Source organism: Zootermopsis nevadensis, unplaced genomic scaffold (assembly GCF_977971745.1).
Source record: "Zootermopsis nevadensis isolate Lab colony 2312 unplaced genomic scaffold, Znev_1.0 Znev_ptg000011l, whole genome shotgun sequence".
NCBI classification, from domain to species: Eukaryota; Metazoa; Arthropoda; class Insecta; order Blattodea; family Termopsidae; genus Zootermopsis; species Zootermopsis nevadensis.
The window spans coordinates 7,349,901-7,368,197 of record NW_028259143.1 but is presented as its reverse complement, the minus strand read 5'-3'; the positions used below and the strand labels follow the sequence as shown (position 1 = coordinate 7,368,197).

The following is an 18,297-nucleotide window of genomic DNA, read 5'->3' as shown; positions in this document are numbered from 1 at the left end:
CAGCTGCCCTGATGATGAGAGCAGAGATGGCTCTTGAAACGTTAGCAGAGGATATGGTTTATTTACCATTTAGCCGCCTGACGCGTCTTGTAGCCCGAGAGTCTTTCATCGACTTAAGTCGCCTCCAAAGGTTCACTTTATACACAATTTAATTATTAAGGTTGAAGCTTATTTTATGGAAAGTGTTCAACAGTTACTTTTACGGGACCCATTACCAGCATTAGGGTAACAATGACCGGCATCACATGTTTGGGCTCAATTTTTGATGACCATTCCACTATTTCTACATCCGTCATGGAACCAAAGAGTTTGCAATACACCAATCGCTTCGAGAGTAGTGTTTACACCTACCAATGATATTTCGCCACACAAGCGAATATAAAGGATAGGACTGTTGACAACACGAGTTGAAGCAGTGCCGTCAGTGTACATTCGTGGCCAAACACATGTGTAGTACAATATATTCTGCACTAAAAAGTAAGCAGTAGATTTTAGTGCAGAGGTTAAAGAAAACCTGAAATGACATTCGGTTTTGTTGTTGAAGGTATGTACTTGTGATATAATTAATGGAATCAATAAAAACAGTAAATGTCACTTTGATTATTTACAATGATACATATTTTATTCAACCATTCAATATCAGTTTGACATTACAATTTATCCTCAAGCTTTATTGCAATATAGTGCTTCAGGTATAAAAATGGCTACAAGTATTAACTTACAATTTCATTATAAAATTCTTTAAGTGATCATAGTAATGGAAACGAAAACATAACCTAAATGTGATCTGGGCCTAAAATATTTATTTACTATACCGAAGTTAGAACTTACGTTCTAACGCGAAGAACGTATATAATAACTCGGTAAACTTGGAAATGTTATATTTGTATGTGACATTTTTGCAGGTATGTGTATCAGGGTCTGTGCATTTTCTCTTGTGATGGGGATGCTGCTGCTTCCATCTCAGATTGAATCAGTAGCAGTGATGAGCGTGGACCTTGGCAGTGAGTGGATGAAGATTGCTATTGTTTCGGTAATTTTTGTTTCTGCATTTAATTTTGCACACTTCTTGTAACTATGAAAGTACATTCTGTAAAAGAGCAGAATATGTTCCCAACCCACCCACTCCAAGCAAAGTTGAGCTAACCTAACTGATGTAAACTAGCAAAAACAAAACTAATGAGGAAGGAGAGCGATTGATTAAACACTACCTTGGAATGTGGTATGATAAAGTTACCTGAACTATACTTTATGGAATGTTGTAGTACGTAGTACGAAAGTGGCTGTCTTCTGTGTTGTTGCACCATGTAGTCTGGTAGATATTGACCAGTGTTTTATAGGAACTTGCTGACTTCATGATCAGGATGTCAGTTATAATTAGCAAATTACAGGAGCCTCAAAAGAAATACATTAAAGTTAGCTGTTGCTTGCATTCCATTTACATTTCTTAACATGTGGTGGTTTAATATAGACATAAATATTCAACAAAAGGGTGCATTTTAGTAGATTGTGACTGGAATTTGATGACTATGATGAACCATGTGAAGATTTTGAAAATTAATTTTTGGGGGACAAACTACACAGGCTTACCAAATGATCAATACAGACCTAAAATCTGTTTCATGGAATATGGAACTGGCAAGTGGCTTTCTCAGAATTGTAATTTAAAACTTGTTATTTAACTATTTATAAGTATAGAGCTTGATCTTTTTTGACTTCTGTGTAAATTATTGAACAGCTTTTAGAGTAACCATTGGAGGATGTAGGAATGGGTCATATGCAAGGAATGTTGAAGTCTTGAAGAGTTTGCTGTTAGTAATTTTTTAGTAATGTTGAATATTTACTCAAAATAATGTGTGTATATATTTAACACTGTTGCCATCTTCCTCAGCATTGCATAACTTATATTAGTAACGGGAATAACAACTTTTCTTTGTTTATTATATGACATATGTTGTAGGCATATGTTTATGAACTTGATGAACTTGCTATTTGTAAACTTTTATTAATTTCGGGCGAGGAACAATGGGTGTTTTGCTTTCTGTCCATAAACATGTGCAATATAAATGTCCTAAATATTTTTCCAGTCTGATTTAGCCATAATATTAGTGCACTTCCTGTAACAGGAATTTGACTAATCGGTATCTTTGTAATGTTTTGAAGCCTGGAGTACCTATGGAGATAGCACTGAATAAAGAATCTAAACGTAAGACTCCTGTGACTATTGCATTCCGTGATGGGGAACGTACATTTGGCGAAGATGCTGCAACTATTGGAGTACGTTTTCCAAAGAACAGCTACAGTTATCTGCTGGAGCTTCTAGGTAAAAGTGTGGATAACCCAGTTGTACAACTTTACAAACAGCGGTTTCCATACTACGAGATTGTTCCAGATTCAGAAAGAGATACAGTTCTATTTCAGCATGATAGGTAAGCTTCATAATAATCATGCTCTTATAGGGTTATTTTTAGTTTTTTCTGACAGCAGTTCACCAGCACAAATGTGGCTATTCTGTATTGTCTGTCATTAATAAATATAAAAAGGACATTTTCCAAAAAGGGTCTTTTGTGATTACTTATCCAACAGCTTCCATAAACAGTAAACATTATATAATTGTGTCATGGGTCTTTAGTAAATTTGTTTGGAAAATTTATTTTAGGCTTGTGTTGATATAATATAACACTCTGTTAATATTTTTAGGTTTTCACAGTGGTTAAAATGTTCATTGTGGAGACTGTGGGTTGTGATACTGTGTAGTGTTGTTGGTGGTTGGTGCTTACACTTCTAGCTGAAGATGTAGGCAATACATGCCTTTAATTGTAACCACGTACACGACTGCATGACATCACAATGCAGGAAACTGTGATTGACACCTAATATACCACCTACTTTATTTACATGAAGCTAAGATTTAACTATACATTTTCTTCAGAATGCTTATTTTATATTATATGAAATGTAGACCATTTTATGATTTGAAATTTTTGCTTGCAATATTCTTCAGTATGGTTGATATTTGGGTCCGCAGTGGCTGCGCGGTCTGAGGTGTGGGCTTTGTGCCGCTTGGTTGCTGGGACCATGGGTTCGAATCCCATTCAAGCCATGGATGTTTGTCCGCGTTATTCTGTGTTGTGCTGTCCTGTGTACAGGTAGAGGCCTTGCGACGGGCCGATCCCTCGTCCAAGGAGTCCTACCGAATGTCTACAGATCGAGCCAACGAAAAGTTGGGACCCGCAGTGCTCAGGCACTTGAAGTACGGGTCGTTCCAAGTATCCCAGTATGGTTGATATTTATTGAAATTAAAGAAATGTGATCTAACTCCTTTGTGATATCAGTAGTGTAGATAACTTTAGAACAATAGATTTGTATTTGCCCTAAATACAGGCCAGTGAGCATTAAAAATAAAGAGATTACATTTGAAACATATATGCACTCCAGTGGAGTAAACATAACTAAATATAATGCTGTCATAGCACTGATATTGCATTGCTTAATGATATAATATTTTTATGCAGTGAGACCTTATATAGCCCAGAAGAATTGTTGGGAATGCTGTTACATTGTGCCAGGGAATTTGCTCAAGAATCTGCACGTCAACCCATCAATGAAGCAGTTTTAACAGTTCCTGGATTCTTCAACCAGGCAGAAAGAAGAGCTTTGTTGAAAGCAGCAGAGCTTGCTGGGCTAAAAGTCCTGCAACTCATGAATGACTACACAGCAGGTAAGTTCAGTATTTAGTATTTGAAACTTACAACCTGACACTGCGTATGGTCAGAGTTCCAGAACATGGTCGAAGCAACTGATGTTTAATGAGTGCTCCTGAAAGGACTGTGTTCATTTGCTCATTCTTCTCTTCATTAGCAGTTTTATTAATACACATCTTACATATTGCAGTTGCTCTTAATTATGGCATATTTCGTCGAAAGGACTTCAATGAAACTGCTCAGTACATCATGTTCTATGATATGGGTGCTACCAGCACAACTGCAACCATTGTTAGTTATCAGCTGGTGAAGACAAAGGAGAAAGGATATGTGGAAACTAATCCACAGCTTTCCATAATTGGAGTTGGGTAAGAACCTTACATTTGTACATGAACTTCAGAATGTTTGGATACTACAGCTGTTTGATTTTAAAATATATATCAGAAAGAATAACACAAAACTGCTTCTAATAGTAAAGACATTAATCAAAAAGAAAATACTGAAAGAAATAAATATGTGAAACTGACATGAAACAAGAATCAGCAACAAAATTATAATATGTGTAATCTTTTGAAATTGTTTCAAAATTTAATTATCTGGGTAGAACAATGACATAAATGTGTTTCATGGTTAAATAGGAGGAGACTAAATATTGGTCATATTTGCTAGTATTCAGTTCATAAACTGTTATTATCCCATCAACTTTCCAAAGCATTGAAGATAAAGCCAGTAACTTGAGCAAGCAATAATATTGTTAGTTGTTTTGTATGGGTGTGAAACATGATCTTTTGTTTTAAGTGGTAAATTTATGATATTACATAATATGTAGAATTTGCATGTTCTCATCTGGTCCTGAATTTTGTTGAAGGTATGATCGTACTCTTGGTGGACTAGAGATGCAATTAAGACTGAGGGATTTCTTGGGAAAGAAATTTAATGAAATGAAGAAAACTTCAAACGATGTGTTTAAAAACCCCAGAGCACTCGCAAAATTATTCAAGGAAGCTGGAAGACTTAAGAATGTCCTAAGTGCCAATGCCGATCATTTTGCTCAGGTAAGTGAAATATTAGACGATCGAAACAATTGTAAATACATGAAATTAGTTTAACTTGTTATGAGAAATAATTAATACCTTGTCATATTAATGGGATCTTATTCAGATCTTCCCACTTTATGTGGGGCATCTGATAACCGAGCCCTTCAGTCTGTCTGTTATCCTAAAACAACTCCTCTTCTTCCTCTCCTCCTCCTCAGTTTATTCCCATATTCTTCTCTCTTTCACTGCAACATCTTTCCTAACTTGTGTTCCTGTCCTTGTCTTGGTCTTCCTCGTGGACATTTTCCATATACTTTCATGTTCATATCATGAGATTGTTTGATTGATTGATGGGGTATGTAACTAAATTACTAATAACATGGCTCCACATTGCAGGTAGAAGGTCTTCTAGATGATCAAGACTTTAAACTTCAGGTGACACGAGAAGTGTTTGAGACTTTGTGTTCTGATCTTTTTGGTCGTGTTAAGGGTCCAGTTGATCAGGCGCTCAAGGCATCAGGACTCACATTAGATGTGATTAACCATGTAAGTGGTAAAATAGATGTACCATTTTTGTGACTTAGTATGTCTGTCTCATCATGTGTGCATTGAGTCTAAACACTGAATATCTGAGTTTGTCTTATTTCAAGCTGCACTGTAAAACTTTCAGATTAGTTTTTGCCTTCTTGAAGTATTAACCGATTTCCATTTCATCCCTCTTGGTATTATAAACTATATCAGTAGAATGAAATGCCATACAGAGGAAATAATCAGTTAACTAAAAAATTTTCTGTTTTACTGCTTCTCAGAATGTTTATTTTGAGTTCTTTCATTTATACAATTTTATTTAAATTTGTATTACTGTAAAGCCGTATATGGCTTGAATTGTCAAAGAGGTGGAGGGAAAATTTTGTCATTTGTATGGTCAAACACCAAATACAGGGTGTACCATTTGAAATTCAACCCAGAAAGAATCACATACTGTGGTAAAAAAATGAAATCAGAAGTAGGTCTACCACCCCTATGTAATAGACTCTGCTTTCCTTGTATGTGTTTATTCTGAAACATTACTTCACATTTAAATCATTTGCTGCTGTTCGTGAAACATGTATCTGTGTATATCCTTACAAGTAAGTAATGAATAAGACAACAATATACCAATGGATAACATAATTTTGGGATACATGAAATGTCTGTTATAAAACTGCACTGTATGGATGAAAAAACCCTGGAAGACCGCAGAAGAGACTTTTAGACTATGGGGCCAGAACAGGTGAATATGACCTAACTCCTTGACTGTTTGATGATGATGCTGATGGAATGTTTGTCTGTGACAAGTGCTCATCAAGCGACAGAACAGCTGAAATTGTGTGCTGAAATTTCAAGCAGTGGGATGTGGCAGTGGCTGAGGGAAGTGGTTGAAAAGTTTAGTATTGCCATTGGTGTTATCATGTTTTGTTTGAAGGGTTTTATGTTTTGTAATTTCATCTGCGTTTTAAATGGAAAACACCGTATGTTGCGAGAAGACAGCCTTCGTTTTTGAGCTAGTATTTTATTCATAGCCTGGAAGAGATTAATATTACATGCAATGTAAATTCAGAGTATAAGAATACACTAAATGCATCATTCTTATTTCCAGGTGATCCTTGTGGGTGCAGGTACAAGAGTTCCAAAGGTCCAAGAAAAATTGAGTGAGGCAGTTGGTATGGAACTAGGTAAGAGTATCAACACAGATGAAGCAGCAGCCATGGGTGCTGTATATAAAGCTGCTGACCTCAGTAATGGCTTCAAAGTCAAAAAGTTTCTCACCAAAGATGCAGTTCTATTTCCCATTCAGGTGAGCTGTATGTTTATTCAATTTTAAAGGTTCTGACAGTGATATATTACAATTACTCTTTGTCTGTTACCTAGTTCTCTGGACAGAATATGATTTAGAAACTGGATCTGCTTCTGTCCTTCACTGGTTGTCCACTGATTGAAATTAGCTGTTTCTGATGGACCAAACTTAGTACATACTGTCCATTTTTCACCTGAGGATGCAATGGACCCAGGTTCCAAAGTGAATTACATTTGGAATGTTAAATGAAGTACAAAGTCCAGAAACCCAGTAAGACTACCTTTATGTTTACTGTTTATTCTTGGAACATACATTTAAAATATAATTGATTAGATTTGTCTGTATCAGAATTTAACCATATTTTCCATAATAGAGTTTTGATTAAGTCTGAGTGATTGATTAACAGTAATCCTTTATAGGTGAATATGTGGCGAGCTGTAGTTGCATTGTCCACAGCTCGCCGCAGACCATCTACGGCTACCGAACCATCGGATCAATAGCTAAGTGCATAGTTCTACTCTGTGAATAACAACATCTAGTGCAGTATTGTTTGAAATAACCTTTGTAAAACACCTTATTTATTTCTAAATCCAGTTTAAACCTTTTTATTAAATGAATTAATTTCCCAGATGCCACTGATGATGACCTCTTGAGGTTGAAACGCGTATGACAATAGTGTCTTTTTGTAGTGTTAATAGTTGTTTGTTTACTTATTTTATGTTCTGCAAGGTACATTTCTTTCTAAAACTTGTTATTCCTGTCTCTGTATTTGCTGTGCTTAAAATGGCAGTGTATCCATTCTGATGTATTCTCTTCAAAGTGAAATTTCTTTCTTGTTATTTAATGTTTGGCTGGAAACGCATACTAATTATAATTGTTTATATCCACAGACTTCTGCTTGCATCCTTGTGTTTGTATAGGATACCCGTGTCATGTACTTCATGCTTACTGTACAGGTTGTGTTTGAACGAGATGTGGAAGGGTCTTCCTCTCCAAAACATGTTAAAAGAACACTTTTTGGATCAATGAACCCATATCCACAGAAGAAAATCATCACATTTAACAAGCATCAAAATGATTTTTCATTCCATGTTGGCTATGCAGAATTGGATCACCTCTCTAATCTTGAAATGCAGTGAGTATGATATATACTTTTATACCTCGTAATGTATAGTTTAAATGACCTTAATATTTTGTAAGAACAGAATTTATATAAATTGTCAAGTGTTTTCGAATCTTCATTTATTGAGTAAGATTTGAGGTTATCACAGCGGTGAGTATGAAGATTTCTCTCTTCTGGGTTGTTGCGCCGTGTAGTCTGGTCGATGCTAACCAATGTTTCAGAGGTCATACTGCCTCCGTCATCAGGCTCTGATGACGGAGGCAACAACCCAGAAGACAGAAATCTTCATTTATTAAATTCATTATGGGAGAATAGCACTAATTTCAATTTTCAAGTAATACATTGTGGGGGTTTTGATGAAATTCAACTGCTCGAGGACTGAGTACAGTAGCAGGCTCCTGTTAACATGGAAATGAAATTTTTTTTTGCATACATTCTGTACCCTTACGTTTTGCACGATCATATGGATTGGAAATTCAGATATCCTTAATATAAGTACAAGATGCAGAAGTAACCTTCATGTGCCAAACACTGACCTCATTAAATATCAAAAGGGTGTTTACTGTACTGGAATTAACTTGTTCAGTAATCTCTCCCCTTCCCCCCCCAAAAAAAAAGAAAAGAAAAGAAAAAGAAAAAAAAAGAGACCAAAAGTCTGAATCACAATACCAGCACTAAAAGAGCGTCTCCCATCTCACTCATAGTCCATAGAAGAATTTACTTCAACGAGAAATCCTAGCCTTTATTATGTTTAGGTAATATCAGTGATGCTTTTTGCTGCAATACTATAGTACTCGCTGAGTAATAAATTGACTTCTAGAACATACAAGTTAACTTTGTACTAATATTATTTATGTTATGTAGGCTGACTAATTGTTTGATGGATTTACATATTACAGTATTTAGACATTTCTAGACTCCAGTAATGGTTGTTTTGTCTTCTGACAGAGCTCTGGGACCTCAGAATTTGAGCAAAGTAGAACTGAAAGGTGTGGCAGAGACACTGGCCAAACATCAGGGAACTAATGTGGAGTCAAAAGGCATCAAAGCTCACTTTTCTGTGGATGAGAGTGGACTTCTGAACCTAACTAATGTGGAACTGGTTGTGGAAAAGACATTAACGGAGGAAGAACTAGCGGCTCAAGAAGAATCCCCTCTATCAAAGTTGGGCAGTACTATCAGTAACTTCTTTACAGGCATGTAGCACTACCCATATTTGGAATGTGATGATTATTAGGTTGATCAAATCAAGGAGGATAGGATTGGCGGGGCATGTAGCATGTATGAGGAGATACGAGAAAAGCGTATAGAATTTTAGTCATTAATCATGAAAGTAAGAGACAGCTTATGAGACCCAGGCGTTTTTGGGAGAATGATATTGAACTGGGAATTTCATGACTAGCTAAGCAACTGTCTCCTTCTCTATAACAACTTTCCTCCGTAAAGCATAATACCATCCTCTCATGTAAGTATGTTTAGTGCATCATGTCAGAGAAAACAAATGTCTCCTACTGCTTCTACATACGTAAGCTGTTTTGGCTTTTAATTCGTTTTAATCAGCCATTGCCTGTTATGGCCTTTCCATGAATCAGTAGACATGGATTTGGTGTCTGCCTCTTGTATGTTCAGATCTATTAATACTGATATTCATGATTTAAGAATTTTACATTTGTCCACTTCTAATCTTGCCATGTTTCTCTTATTGATTAGTGTTTTAAATAATATCCAATTTTAAAGTTTAAACAGCCGGAAAATATGAGTCACCATTGAACTATACACGTAAGACAGAATGTTTTTGTTAAACTCAGTGTAAAAAGTTATAACATTACCTGCAGTAGTATGTGGTATGATCATCTGTTTTGGAAGTTTTTATTATTTTGGCCATTGAAAAAGATCATTCTGCTGCAACAACCTGAACAGGAATTTTCTCTACCATACCATTATGAGACCATGAGCCGGGATAGCTCAGTCAGTATAGTGACTAGCTACTGGCTGGATGGCCGGGATTCGATCCCCGACGGGGGCGGAGGATTTTTCCTCTAGCCTCTGCGTCCAGACTGGCTCTGGGGCCCACCCAGCTTCCTCTACAGTGGGTACCGTGGTCCTTTCCCGGGGGTAGAGCCGGCCAGGGCGTGATGCTGACCACTCACCCCCATCTAGTGCCGAGGTCAAGAAAGAGAGGAGCTATACCTCCACTCACCCCAAACGCCTGTACGGCACGTAGCGGGACAAATTTTACTTTACCATTATGAGACCAATTCAACAAATAAAGTGAATTTAGGTGTAGCAGTAGTTTGTTTAAAAGTACTGAATTAAATACTATTTTTGTCTTGAGTAAAGTTTTAAAAATCTGTTCAAAATTTTTGTACACTTAAATATTTTGTCACCTGAATTTTACAAAATAAATGTTTGTGCTGTTACTGCTATCACTACCAATGCCATCACTAACAACAACAACAGTCACCTCATCTGATACTTATTATTGCAGGTTCAGAAGAAAAGAAAAACGAAAAAGTAGAGGAGAAACCACCAACTGAAGAAGAAGAAGAAAAAAAGAAACAAGAGCCAGAGAGGAAAGAAGGAAAGACAGGTGATGAGAAAAAGGATGAAAAACCAACACAGCAAGGTCAGGACGGAGAGACAGAAGAAAATAAAAAAGCAGCAGCTCCTGATGAAGCAAAGAATATAACAAAGGCAGGAAGTAGAGAGAAGAAACCAAAGGTTGTAGTAATTAAAGAGGTCATTACTTCAGTAGAAAAGAAGTTAGGAGTGCCTGAACTCAGTGGAAACTTATTTGAAAATGCTGTTATGAAGTAAGTATTTCATTTATTCTGGTGTTTGTATTTATGCAAAACACTTCTTGTGTACAGAGAGGAGAAGTGTTATACATTGTTTCATTTATAATGTGGTTTACTTGTAAAAATATATCAGTGTAATCAGTCAAAAGAAATTAATGTACTCGGCTATGCCAAGGATATAATTTTTAATACTGTAATTTTAGATTGAGGTTTTTCAACTTCTTATTAACTTTTTAACATTTATATAAGCTGTCTTGTTTCTGTAATATGTTATTGAAGGTTTAAAGGTAAACAATTACTGCACAAAATGAAGCACATTAAAAAATAAATCTATTATATATTCTGTTCTTACATCCAACTGTTACAGTATATTACTGCTGTATATTAATTTTTGTAATTGGTCATTACCATGCATAGGAATGTTAAAGAAAGAGTATAAATACTTAGGTGATAACTTGTTTATTTCTTTACAATTCATGACAATTCAGAATTTATTACTAATTGTAACTGTCGTGGCATATGGATAGGACTTAAGCAAGAGAATAAATAGACAATGGTATTAGTGATCAGAACCACACTTACAGAATCCCACTCGCATGTACAAGTTCTTTTTAATTTTATTGAATTTTTCTTGTTGTCAAGATGTACATTGTATGTTTCTGGTATTACATGATGTTCCTTTCTTTCAGAATCGAAGCTTTAAATGAATTTGATAGACAGAGAAGTCGAAGGGAAAGTGCACTGAATGCCTTAGAGAGCTTCGTGTTTGATGCCCAAGGAAAACTGTGGTTAGATGAGTACAAAGCAGCAGCAACTGAAGAAGAAATGGAGAAAATCAAGAATGCATGTTCTGAAGTGAGTTAAACTGTGAAGAATTACCACATTCAGCTTCATATATTTTATTCATTTCACATTTTATATAATTTTTGTTTCTTGTGCCCAGATTAAACCATAGATTTATATGTTGTTGTCTCCCAGGTGTCAGACTGGCTTTATGATGAGGGTTCAGATGCTGATGCAGCAGCATATGAATCAAAGCTGAATGAACTGAAGACGTTAACAGGCCCATTGTATTGGCGAGTGAAGGAGCATGCAGAGAGACCCGAGGCATTAGCAGCTCTTCGTTACATGATCAATGGCAGTTTAAATTTTCTTAACAATGCAAGGAATATGACCACAGAGAGTCCTGAAGGCTTTTTCACCCAAATAGAACTTGACACACTGGAGAAAACCATCAAGGAAACTGAGGTATATTGACACCCTATTTGTTCAAATATAATATGAAATTTTTTTACATGACTTGAAGCTTTTGCAGCAGCTAGATGTGATAAAATTCCTGGATAACAAACTGTTTCAATACAGTTAGTTGCCTGAGAAGATTTTATCGCATAATATGAGATTTTTTTACTTTTATTATGATTAAAGAAGTTAGGAAAAGTATGCCTAGTGCAACAGTTCCGGTGTTTGCCAAAATTTGACCTCTGACATTTGTGTCATGAATGTCTAGTTACATTTAGCAATCACCAGCTTATTATCAGTATTTTTGAAACATAACCTGTCTTTTTTCACAGCACATGGTTTGTAGACAGACAGTCTTATGCTAATAACTAAAATTTTCAGACTAATATGATTGCCACTACTGACTAGCATGACGGTTATTTGCATCCGTATTGAAATCGCTGTCTGCAAGTATTCCTTTTTTTAATTTGACGAGGATACAAGCATACTTAGTGTTCACCATCTCTGGCATACTGTTAAGTTCAGTTGTTGTGATGTTTTATGCCAGCTTCAAAGGGAATATTAGAACTACAAAGAGTCCATATAGCTCACTCACTAAAACGAACTTTATTTTTCACTGACAATTTTAAGAAATCACAGGAAGATCATGCATGCACATATGGAAACTTGCGTTGATGTTCTCGAAAGGAAGATTTGAGAATGCACATTTATGCATTCACATTCCTCAGAGGGTTAAAACAGAACAGTGGTACAGTAGGGCACCGCATATACGGCAGGTTAGGGACCAGACCCCCGCCGAAAAGCGGATCTTTGCCTTTTTTCAATTGCAAATGCATATCAAAGCCTAATAAGATGTTTGCACTATCATATAGTAAGTGCACAATAGCGCTAGGCCTAAAAAAACGATATGAAAGTAAAATGAATATCAGTAGTAGCTGTAAACAGATTGAATCAGTGATGAGAAAATGGAGCCGGACGCACTTCTCTGACTCAGCTGTTGAGCGCGTGGGGCATATGCACGCAATTGAAAAGCGCCGTGTTAGCGGATCGCCGAAAAGCGGGGCCCTACTGTACATTAAGTAGAATAACAAGAATTGTGCAAATTACATCTGTCCAATATTTTTACCTTTATTGCATTTACCTTGTAAGAGCTTTAGTTTTATGATTATGATGATAAAGAATTATGAAAGGAAAAGATGTGTGTTATCTACAATTTTTTTTAAATAGGAATGGAAAACTGGGATGGAAGAGGAACAAGCGAGGTTACCTCTTTCTTCTGCACCAAAGTTGACAGTGAAATCTATCACAGATAAAATGGCTGTTCTTGACAGAGAGGTAAATCTAATGCATGCTTGTATGATTAATTTATAAAGAATTGCATCTCATTTTTAAGTCTTAATTTGTAGGGACTACAGTGAAACCTCTATCCATCGTTCCCGGAACTATCGTTTTCCCGGATGCATCGTCCGTTTTGTTCGGTCCCGAATACATCCCATATAAAATAATGTTACATTTTCCCGCTTCTATCGTTCCTCGAACTATCGTTTTATCGCATCGATCGTTCAAAAATCTTAGTCCCGGCCCACAATTTTCCCGCAATGATCGTTTCTGAGAATTTAAAATGCTGGGTTTAGAGATAAATTAATACCGAAAGACGCATAATGTTTTTGGAATACACAGTAGCGGTAACCTGTTATGTCGCCCAACCAGCACATTCTTTTGGAATGAGGGTCAGCGGTGCAGGGGTGATAGTTGGAGTGAATGGCGGTGCTCATTGTCAGAAATTTTACGATTTTAATTAGGGTGCACACATATTTCGTTCCAGCGATGCCAGATGGCATGTGCAGTGTGAATTTCTTCACAAATGCTTTTATTATAAGTACAAAGGAAAGGCTGGCGGCACTTTTCATTCTTCTGGTTCATCTCGTTTCCAGCGGTTCAGGGTCTTCTACAGCTACGTTTCGTTGAGTTCGGCAGTAATAGTATTTCCATTCTTCCTGTTATTGTCCGCAAAGGGGGTTGGAGCGGTGAGGAAGAGGAAGACGACGAATGCGAGCCCGAAGTTTTGCCGAAGCGCACGCTGCATTGGCGAAAGTGAAGTCGTTCTTTTATGCGCTTAATATTAGTGAACGTGACGAAGAAAACATTTTGAACGTGGAAAGTGCTCTGTTTGGTCTAAAACGTAAAGTTTCAACAAACCAGTTGTCCATTAAAGACTTTTTTGGTAAAAAGAAGTAACTTTGAAAGAGAAACATTGTTTTTTTTTAAATGTTTAATGCTTTCCCGCATCTATCGTTTTCCCGCATTCATCGTTTTTATTTCCCACCCCCGCCGAAAACGATGCATCGAGGTTTCACTGTAGTATTGTTTTAAAATATATTGTGATTTTGGAAGTGTAGAAAGACAGAAGTAGAGCAGTTTCAAGGCAAGAGTTTCTTGAAACACCAACTGGTGAAGGAATCTTTTCTGTCTCCATTGGGACGTAATGTGAAGTGTTCATGCATTTCAATTTTTGTTGATGCCCTTTAGTACTGAAACTAAAAGGGTTAATGAATATGATTTCATTTACAGACTGTTATTAACCTAACAGTTGTAACAATTACTCTGTTTTTCAGGTAAAATATCTGGTCAATAAGGCTAGAATATGGAAACCTAAGAAACCAATTGATGACATAGTTAAAGGTATGTAATTAGAAAATTAATGTTATTTTTCATCAACTATTGTTGCATTTCATATACAGTATAATTTCATTTTTAAACTACAGAACTATCTCCTCAGAAATTAATATAAATTAAAAAATTTAAAATTTGCTACCTGAAGATGGAACTTTATATGAATGTACTGTGCTAGCTACTAAAGTGAACTCCATGTTTACATCTTTTCTTAAGAGGATTTGTCTTGTCTCAGTTGGATCCTGTGTAATTGCTTTGTACGCAGCCGTGCATATGTCAGATTAAAGTCATTAAGCGTAATGCTGATAGGTGATGCCCATTTAAACTAGTCAGTAACAATTTCCACTGCTTACAGTGGTAATGTTATTTTGTGCATTCCAATATGATTCTTCAAGATCACATCCAACACCAGTTTTGAAAGTTATGAGTGGGACATCAGTTTTAGGTAATTTTCTAGACTTGCATGCAACATCAATCAATGCCAGAAATATTCTCCATTTTATTTCACTGTTGTGTATCTTACAGAACTGAAAGAATAACACAAGATTATATATTTAATGTAGGGGTACTTTGTATAAATTTATACACTTGATGATTACTGGAGACAAGTATGTAAGATTTATTTAGTTTAGTCAGTTTTTAATATTTAAAATTCTCGTTTTACCATTCAATGTTGTCGATAGAACAGTTCCACCATGCAGAAGAGAACACTGTGTGTTATGGATGGAATAGTTCTACAAGGGTATAGCGTACTGTAATGTCAGTATTTTTCTGTCAGACGATATATTGAATCACTTGGACTGATCATAAAGCTGTCAGTCGTAATCTTGTAATTTTTTAATTTTAAATGTAAAAATGTTGAAATGTGGGGGATGAAGTATTGTATGGTATCTAAACATTGACGGTGGTGATTATTGACTAATACTTAACCTGCTGTCATATTTTCATAGTGATGGCGTTAATGATTGTTTATTTCCACTCCTGTGGCTGATGTAAACAAATGTATTACAGTATTAACATCTGCTCATAACTGAGGATATACTGTCCATCTGGTTTTTGCCATATCTTTCTACTATACTTCTAAAAATGTTTTAATGGTTGGTTCAGTTTTTTTATTCTGTTCATATTTTTTAATGATTTCTGTTGGTAGTTCACGTTATGTCTTTAATTACTGTTGTCTCCACTTTATACCACATTATCAAAGGTGTATTCAGTAACATACCTTAATTCTAGATGTATATAATAATAATTTTCACTTGCTCATTTTGCATCAGTTTCATTACAAACAATTCATAAATTTAATTCTTGGACATTGGCCTTACTGTCAAAAAATATGCTGTCTTTGACTTATGTGTTAAAGAGAAGAGCAGTAGACTGAATATAAGAATTCCTTTTTAATAAACATGTTCACCAGAAAATATTCATTCATTCAGACATAGACCTGTGTCTAGTGTTGAATCACATCTGCTTCCAGGACATTACGATCTTAATATTAATAAATTAAAGTTCCTTTATTAAATTGGACGGTCAGTATGAACAACTTCTTATACAGTATTTTAAAATGAGATTAAGTTGAGCAGTAAACTAATATTATGTGACACAGACAAATATTAATTCTGTCCTCATGACTGGGTGTTGGATAGGGATCACCTGGCTCTCACCATAAAAGATGAACATGTTAAAAAAATGTTGGCTCAGGGTAGGATGTAGTGGCAGTCCCTGGTGAACTTAAAGTCAACCTTTGGGTTTCGTAAAAGGCAGGGAATTTCTTTCCCATCTGAGTGACTATCAGATTCCCAAGACAGACTGTGCTCCATGGAATTAGAGACAATTCAGAATTTATACTTTCATGGACCAAATGTGTCATGTATTGCATGCATGTGATCTTCTTTGGACTATTTGAACCTGCTACCATTGCGTCAGTTTCTTGATGGTTTTAAATTTTAGATACTGAAAAGAATGAAACAGATGGAGAAGTTCCTAAAACTGAAAAACCAGAAACAGAGGAGGAGAAAAGAGAGTCTGAAGAAACACGGAAAGATACTGAAGAACCTGTAGTGGAAGGAGAGGAGAATGAAGGTGAAACTATAGAAGAGGCAGAACCAATGTCACAACCTGAAGAACCCACATCAGGCCTTCCAGAAGACAGCGTATCACAGTCTGATGGTAAGAAACAAGTTATGTGGTTTTGAAGTATTGCATTTTCTGTACTATACTGTATTTTAAGATTAATTTTTTTCTTGGGTAAGTAAATCTTATCTTTTCTTATATCAACAGTTTATTATATTACTAACAGTTGACATTCTCTGTCAAAGATCTTATCCTGCAGTTTGTGTTCCCATTATTCAACTTTGTGTAACCATCTGAAACTAACAAAAATGTAATGTGATCTTTTGTTGTGTTGCTGTGTGTAAGAATCCACAGTAACATCTGTGCTGCTGATACCTACACTGGTCATGAAATACAGGCAACTCTCGGTTTACGAATAATCGATTTACGAACATTCGCTATAACGAACGTCACAGTTCATTCAAAATTTCTTAAAGTCACCAATAGATAGAGTTCTTATAAAACGAAATGTCAAACATATAGTAAACATAACTGTAAAATTTAAATAAATAAACTTTTAAAAATGTATTTTTTACAATAATTATCAGAAAATTATTGTATGATAATTAGTACATGGTTTTAATGCTTTAAAATGGCTGTTATCTTATACTATACATATTGTAAAAGCTCAGGAATGCAAGATACACATAACGAACAAAAACGTATAACGAACAATGTCTTGGAATGGAACTCGTTCGTAAACCGAGAGTTGCCTGTACTCCAGAGTTTCTATTATGAGGTAAAGATAGCACCATGAAGTCTAGTATTGGAAAATTCTGTGCACTCATCTGATTTGGCTTGATGTGACTTTTTCGTGTTCCCAGAAATTAGAAATCTCCTAGAAAGGCTCTCATTTTCAATCATTTAAAGACATTGAAAACAGAGTGACAACAAAACTGAAAGAGCTTTTGTAAAATTATTTTGAGCAATATTTCCAGGAATGGTAGAGACACTGGAATGTGTTTATGAGGTCAGAAGGTGGCTGCATTCAGTAAAGGTAGTGACTTTTTTCTCTTCTGCAGAATTAGTGTCATTATTTGTCAGAACTTGTCTTCAGTATATTACTTTAGGTTGGTGGTGTTGGTGTTGATGGTGCCATAGTGCATAGCTCATTAGAGACCTGTTCCAGATCCTGGAGAGCTTCCTAGCACAAGTGAGCCTTCATGGCTTGCCTCAGCTTTAATTGTGTGTGTGTGATCCATCTTCTGTTTGTCCTGATGCCTTCATGAGCGTGCCTTGTTTTTGTACATCTGCTTCATTTGTATATTACATTTCAGTTGTTTCCTTTTCATAGATAATTATACACATTTGTTTTTGTGGGATTTTCGTGAGGAGATCGGAAGAAGAAGATCTTACATACATATATATCACAGTGTTGTTTGAAATTATTTTTAAAGTCTGCGTTATATTTTTACTATGTTTTTGATATGAGGTTTGAGGTTTTCACAGTGGTGAAGTCGTTGATATCGGTCTTCCAGATTGTAACACCGTATAGACCTGTAGGTAGATCACAACATTTTAAATATGAAGATGGTATATTTCTGTGAAATGTTATTTGCTTGCAGTTCACACAATGATACATTAATTTCTGCTTAACACGATAGTTATTTTCTTGAAAAATACTCTATAAAAGAAAAGTTACATTATATGAATAATTGATTCAGTAGAAAGCATTCTCCCTGCATCACATATCTATGGATCTTTGTGCCCGATCATGTTATATTCGAAACAGACCTGCATTATGAAACATTTTTCCTCATACTTCCATTGTGTTATA

The 18,297-nt window shown here is 35.7% G+C and overlaps 2 protein-coding genes across 5 annotated transcripts in view; one reads left to right on the top strand and one right to left on the bottom strand.

The window, feature by feature from the left end:
* Positions 1 to 18,297, bottom strand: part of LOC110828094 (uncharacterized) — an 81,198-nt gene that overhangs the window by 2,527 nt on the left and 60,374 nt on the right. The window contains exon 7 of one of the 4 annotated variants that reach the window (XM_087347184.1): positions 14,891 to 18,017. The exons of the other annotated variants lie outside the window; for them this stretch is intronic. Coding sequence (XP_087203310.1) covers positions 17,935 to 18,017 — 83 coding nt within the window. The 3' untranslated portion in view covers positions 14,891 to 17,934. Of the gene's footprint in view, positions 1 to 14,890; positions 18,018 to 18,297 lie in introns of those variants that run through there. 4 annotated transcript variants of the gene reach the window in all.
* Grp170 (hypoxia up-regulated Grp170 co-chaperone protein) lies at positions 399 to 17,749 on the top strand. The gene is given in 18 exon segments (XM_087347189.1): positions 399 to 544; positions 906 to 1,033; positions 2,164 to 2,429; positions 3,516 to 3,721; positions 3,895 to 4,072; positions 4,573 to 4,759; positions 5,138 to 5,287; positions 6,381 to 6,578; positions 7,535 to 7,713; positions 8,650 to 8,897; positions 10,190 to 10,514; positions 11,189 to 11,354; positions 11,478 to 11,747; positions 12,966 to 13,073; positions 14,354 to 14,420; positions 16,359 to 16,577; positions 17,650 to 17,705; positions 17,708 to 17,749. Coding segments are annotated over 18 exon segments (3,018 nt in total). The 5' UTR covers positions 399 to 519.